This window comes from Cyclopterus lumpus, chromosome 17, assembly GCF_009769545.1.
Source record: "Cyclopterus lumpus isolate fCycLum1 chromosome 17, fCycLum1.pri, whole genome shotgun sequence".
Taxonomy (NCBI): domain Eukaryota; kingdom Metazoa; phylum Chordata; class Actinopteri; order Perciformes; family Cyclopteridae; genus Cyclopterus; species Cyclopterus lumpus.
The window spans coordinates 15,097,443-15,104,322 of record NC_046982.1 but is presented as its reverse complement, the minus strand read 5'-3'; the positions used below and the strand labels follow the sequence as shown (position 1 = coordinate 15,104,322).

The following is a 6,880-nucleotide window of genomic DNA, read 5'->3' as shown; positions in this document are numbered from 1 at the left end:
ATGTTTATTGCATGGAGAATAATATTTCTCTACCCATTTAGATTATGATATTGTTAAAACGTGTTACATTACAGTAAGATAAAGTATAGTTTTATACAAAATCAATACGCCATGACTTGAGAAGAAATATGTGCCCATCTCGTAAAACATAGGAATACTTAAATGTCCTTGGCTAAAAGAAAAAGGACAAGTCAGCAATGAACACGTTGTTAATAACAATGCGTATGCAGTTTAACTCTAAAGGCATTTCAACTTACTTGTCAGCTTATAGTGCACACTTTGAGCATCATGTTATCCTTCAAACGGATTGAGGTGTGTATCTACCTCATACTGTTCTGAGGAGCACATCTCACTATTCAAGGTCGTAGTTTTCTTTTATCTGATAACCTGTCTTCCTATTTAATGATCTAACAGCTCAGGCTGCCTGGACTCAGCAGACTGTAGTATTCATATGAACCGCTAGGTGGCCGTAGCGTCTTATTAATGTTCTAATACCCTCGACGGCTCTCACACGTTTACACACGCGTACACACGCGCACATACACACGCAAACACACGCGCACACACATCCACGCGCACACACACATGTACACGTTCACACAAACGCTTACACGTACGCACGCACACGCGTACACACACGCACATACACACGCAACCACACGCGTCCACGCACACACACGTTCACACGTACGCACACGCGCACACACGTGTACGCACACACACATGTAATAGCTGTTGACGAGTTAAATGAATCTCAGTTTTTTTAAATGCACATATTTCATTATCTATCAAGAAAAAACAGATGGGTGACATGTTGTCCAAAATTAATCTTCAACTGAATGTGTGGGGTTTTGTTCTTCTTCTTCTTTTTAATTTGTCTCCAGAAATGTATTTAGGTTTTACAATTGTCTTATACAATGGTTGTTGGGAATTAAAGAAGGCACTTCATCACGATTTGAAATAAATAACTCAAATCAGTGTAAGCTAATTAGTGGAAAGCGACGTACGATTTCTAACTTGCCCGTTGTGAACACTAGAGGGAGCCAACATCATAGTTATGAAGCAACTTTAACAGTAAAGCTCTCGCTCGCTCTCTCTCTCTCTCTCTCTCTCTCTCTTTTACGTTCATTTTTGTATGTGAACATCCGTCTGATTTAGTATATTAACCTGCATTATTTAATTTTAACGTATCTATAAACTACATATAATAATATAATAATATTAACTTAGTGTCGTTATTTGTTATGCTCTTATCTTTCGTTTTCGAAGATTAAGGGGACCAAATACATCAAAACTAAACAAAAACTAAACATAACATGACGTTAAATCCAATTAAATTGTAGAACAAATTATATTCAAACCACTGTCACTTTAAAACTAAAAACACGTATTTTGATTATAGTGGTGTTCTCATTATATTGTAGTTAGGCCACAAGAGCCGAACACAAGAGCAGTCACCAAATACGTTGCCTGTCGTTTATTATTTTTGACATCCATCATGTTTTTCGCTGCTTCAGTCGTGGACACTTTAAACAATTAAGCGTGAAGCAGGACTGGGTGGGCAGGCCGCGGCATTAAGTAAAAAGCCCGTCGTGAGTTGTGTAAACAGCCCGGGGCGGTGGAAAAAGTTCATGCCCGGGTCCATGTAAGGAGAAACCGGCGGAGCAGCAGGCCACTGCACGGACATTTAATTAAGACGACCTGCAGAGGATTACGTCGATATTAGGACTGTAACGTTGCCTCACAATGGCCATTAACAAGTTCATGCACAGTCGCCTTTACAGCAGGCGACCAGAGGCCTTCTGGCTCGGTCCATTCCACCCGTGTCTATATCTTTGATATCAATATTTTATTTATTTCAAACCTCAGCTTTATGATTAATTACACGACGTTCCGTTAAATCTCCAGGGATTTTTAAAAAAAATGAATGGAGTTACTCCTGTGTGAAGAATACGGAGGTGTTTTGGGTGTATTTGGTTACAGAGACAATCCATTCACAATAGGCCTGAAACATCCCCACAGACATTCAAACATGTTTGATTCAAAGCCCCGCATGTGAGGAGTCACGCTCTTCCCATTTGGTTCGCTGGTCTTTTTCTGTCTTGAATAAACTCTCACACCTCTGGCTCCTCGCAGCCCAAACCGTCTTTTAATTCCCGTTGTAACGAGATCTCACCGCCCACTGCCGACGACGCGATGCCCTGACCTCCTTTGATCTATCTGCTGCTGGTGTTTGGACTTTTAACTAATAAAATGCATTTGTATACGTGCAAACTGCCATGGGCGTAAACGACGCCATTTGGTTTATTGGTGTCACTATATATTTATTTGTTAAATAAAAAAACAAACAAGTAATATCAATATAGGATTACCGCTGCCATAAGAGAGCATATATACCAAATAATGGATCTGCTTTTGTAAATAGTGAATTTATGTTTTTTGATGGAAGAACTATAAATGTATTTAATGCTATTATATTTACATTCATGTTATCTTACATTTCTAATTTGAAAGACAACTCGTCTGTTGTCTCTAGACAGCTACAGGTCTGATAGAGGATGTCTTTCTCTAACAGAGTGTGCGGGAATCTGCATCTCCATTATCTGATCGTGTACAAGCGAGTCGCTCCGTCACGTCTGAAGTCCCGGCCGCAGTGGGCTGGGAGTTACCGACACCTCCTCTCCTAAAAGCCCCGAGTGTGACCAGGAGCTTCCTCGCTCTCGCTTCCCATTGGACGACTCGCGCACTCTTCTGGGAGGAGCTCCGCTGGCAGCAAAAAAAAGGAGGAAAGAATTTAACTGCGCAAAAAAGTCCTGTGTCCAAAGTTCAGAACTTTTTCAATTTGAGTTTCATAGAGACACAGGGATGGGGACGGCTTAAACACGGCTGAGATCCAGCACGTTTGCACTGAAGTCTTTCCTCTCGTGTTCCTCTTTCGAGTGAGCAGTGCGGAACTGTGATTTCGCTTCAGAGGAGGCAGAAAGTGGAGCTCTGCGTCTGTGTATTATTTTTATTTTTTTGGAGCTTTATTTTTTTCGCCGGATCAAATTGAAGACATGCAGGCTCGCTACTCCGTCTCCAGCCCCAACTCTCTGGGCGTCGTGCCGTACATCAGCAGCGACCCGAGCTACTACCGGGCCGCTACCGGTGGGGGATACACGGGGATGCCAGCGCCCATGAACATGTACTCCCATGCGGCTCATGACCAATACCCTGCCAGCATGGCGCGGGCGTATGGACCGTACACCCCCCAACCTCAGCCCAAGGATATGGTCAAACCCCCTTATAGTTACATCGCGCTCATCACGATGGCTATCCAAAACTCGCCTGACAAGAAGGTGACCCTGAATGGGATTTACCAGTTCATCATGGAGAGGTTTCCATTTTACAGAGACAACAAGCAGGGCTGGCAGAACAGCATCAGGCACAATCTGTCGCTGAACGAGTGTTTTGTCAAGGTGCCCCGTGATGACAAGAAGCCCGGCAAGGGCAGCTACTGGACCCTGGACCCGGACTCGTACAACATGTTTGAAAACGGGAGCTTCTTGAGAAGGAGACGACGGTTCAAAAAGAAGGACGTGGTGAAAGAAAAAGAAGAGCGGCTGCAGAAGGATGTGCCTCCGAGGCAGCAAGGCCGTGAGCAGGAGCAGTCGGTGCAGGGCTCCAAGCCGGTGAGGATCCAGGATATTAAGACTGAGAACGGGACAGTCACGCCGCCGCAGTCCGACTCGCCCTCTTTGAGCACCGTGCCCAAAATCGAGAGCCCGGACAGCAGCAGCATGTCCAGCGGGAGCCCCCACAGCATCCCCTCCAATAGGTCCATCGGCATGGACAGCAACGAGCACCACCAGCACCACGGCCAGGCCTCGACGCAGGGCTTCAGCGTAGACAACATCATGACCTCCCTGCGGGGGTCTCCCCAAGGTGCCACCGAGCTCGCCCCCAGCCTTATCGCCTCCTCCAGGACGGGTATAACACCGTCTTTGTCCTTAAACTATTCTCCAAATCAGACATCTGTCTATAGTTCACCGTGTAACCAGAACTCCATGTCCACTACCTCCAATGCAACCTATCATTGTAACATGCAAGCCATGAGTTTGTACGCCGGGGACAGATCTAGCCACTTGGCGCCGAGCACCACCGTGGACGAAACGTTGCCAGATTACTCAGTCACGACCACCTCACCTTCCATGACCCACGGTAATCTAAACTCAGTGCAGGAGGGCCACCATCCCCACCAAGGGAGGCTGACCTCCTGGTACCTCAATCAGGCCGGAGACCTGGGCCACTTGGGCGCAGCGTACCCAGCACAGCAGCAGAACTTTCACTCAGTCCGAGAGATGTTTGAATCCCAAAGAATTGGCTTGAATAATTCGCCGGTGAATGGGAATAACAGCTGTCAGATGTCGTTCCCACCGAGCCAACCCATCTATCGCACTTCGGGCGCGTTCGTATATGACTGCAGCAAGTTCTGACCAAAGAAAAAATATAAGCTAAAAATTCCCCTCATGGTGTTTGAACTCTTCCAGTAAAATCCAACGTCCCCCCCCCCCCCCCCCCCCCCCCCCCCCCCCCCCCCCCCCCCCCCCCCCCCCCCCCCCCCCCTGCCGCCCCCCTCTCACCTGCCCACACCATATGGACTAATGTGAGACAGAAAACAAACAAAAAACAGAAAAGACTCTATCTCGGTTTTTTCTAAAGAAAAAGTGTTACTGCAAATAACACGTAAGTCTCTCTTTGCTTTTGTGGCTTTCCGTAATATGTTAAGGATATGTCAGTTTTCATGGACGTGTAAATTGCATATAGTAATTTATTTCTAAAAATGTAGCCGGGTATTATGGACCAAACACCCAAAAAAGTGTTTCTAAATTGAATTGCCTTAATTGTCCAAACAATTGTTCCAATATAGAAAGTAAGAAAAAAGGAACGTGTATATCGCCGTACTATTTTAAAGATTCTTCATTTGTTGGAAAAGTATTCTGAAGGATTTTGTTTGTTTGTTTAATAAATTTTCATTTCATGTGAGTTAAACTTACGCCTCGTTTCTTACAGACTTACAGGCTAGTGATATGTTACATTAAGTCTGTCTTGTGTTAGTTGTGTGAGGAAAGGCCTCGTCATTAATCTGAATAGACGCGCTGAGATGTTGCTCTTATTTATTTAATGCTGTGTGTTCGGCCTGTAATCTGCTGCGCAGCTCTTACATATTTTGTTCTCACCCAAAGAAAAATCGTTTACTTGTAATATTTCCCTAGTGGCATGTTTGCTTCTCTAAAAAAACATTACAAAGAAATCTTTTAGAAAATATTGAGGCAAATAGCACATTTGTATCCGCAAAGAGAAAACGCATATTACGGATGTGTTTATTTCGGTCTTTTAACATCCAAAAAAGCATGCACTGTTCGTATGTTTTTTGTTGTTGTCATATTATACATGAGTATATGGCTTTGTACGAGATGACTAAAATGATGTTGACCCGAGGCCTGCACAGCCTGCGTTGTGTGTTTACTGGCGCATACCAGTGCTTACTTAATATCATACCACACATGCCAAAGATAGTCCCGTTGTCACTTCAGTTTTGATGTTTCAATTCTCACCGGTCTGACATGACGCGGACGTGAATGGAGACAAACACCGTCAGGTTTTATCATTGTGACACATTATAGTTATTCAGTGGACATTTAATTGCAAAAATGAGAATGGATTAAATCGGCCCTTTTTCGAAATGTCAGATTGATGTTTATTGTATTTGGCAGTTTCCCCCTCAAATGCAGTTTCCTTCTGTGACATTAATGAATGGGAATCGATTTATTTTAATTACGTTAAATGTAAACTCATAAATTACTTCTTAATTACTACTTAATTTAGTGCTAATATGCATATTAATGACATTTATTTCATTTAATACGTGTGTTGTCCTTCATCTTAAGGCAACAATCAAATTATTACTTCATAATATATTTTTGTATTTAAGGGATTTCAAATATTTATCAAACACAGAGAAATATGTTTTTAATAAATGTCATTAATACATACAGCAGTTAAGCATATCTTTAAATATGTTTTGCTTGTTGTGTGACATGTGCGTACAATTATGGTTGGTTACAGACCGTAAAACGGCAACGTTAATAATATTTATATTTTGCCTATAATGCAATATTGATAATAATGTTACTAATACTATCAGCAATTATAATATTAATAATAATACAGGTACTTTTCAAAATACGAATAATGCAAATTAAAAAATATTTTATAATAATCAAAATAATAATATATACACGTCTATTTGCACATTTAAATTCAAAAAGTGAACTGATTGAATTTCTAACAAAACTCGCATTGCCTTTTTGAGAACACTGCCTTTTGCATCTTATGTCTCCTTTGAAATAGAAACCTATAGTGCAAGGCAACATGCCCATACACCCTCTGACAGACGCCAAGTCATAACCCAGTCCAGAACCAGTAGCATGTCAAACTGCAATATGTAAAGTTCGATTCGGAGAGACTTTTCTGAAAAATAGAAGGCGGGTTATGGGCTTACTCCTCATATCCTTTTCGGCAGCTTCAGGCTTTTATAGACCAAGAAGACACATCAAAACAAAACATCTTGAGCGCACTGTAGCTGGGGGCCACGTGCATATCTCAGGCTACAGACCTCAGTGGCATGGTGTACGTGTGTGAACGACGACAACAAAGAACAACAACACAATATAATAATAAAATACATGAATTGTTCGGTGTCGCCAAAACGAAATGGTGCTCTTATGTCAAGCTCCACGGTTGCCTCCAATATTAGGCTCATAAAAGTCCTTATAGATACGTTCCCAGGTTGAGGCCTAATAAACAAACGTCGTGTTAGTCAAAAGATTGATTGCGC

The 6,880-nt window shown here is 42.6% G+C and overlaps 1 protein-coding gene across 1 annotated transcript; it reads left to right on the top strand.

Annotated features, from left to right (window-relative positions):
* Positions 1-2,829: 2,829 nt before the first annotated feature.
* On the top strand, positions 2,830-5,021 carry foxc1a (forkhead box C1a). The gene has a single exon (XM_034555891.1). The coding sequence runs from the start codon at positions 3,057-3,059 to the stop codon at positions 4,473-4,475; it is 1,419 nt and encodes a 472-aa protein (XP_034411782.1). The 5' UTR covers positions 2,830-3,056; the 3' UTR covers positions 4,476-5,021.
* Positions 5,022-6,880: the final 1,859 nt, after the last annotated feature.

Excerpts from the sequence above, each read along its gene's own strand:
- foxc1a (XM_034555891.1), top strand. The coding sequence starts at position 3,057 with ATGCAGGCTCGCTACTCCGTCTCCAGCCCCAACTCTCTGGGCGTCGTG.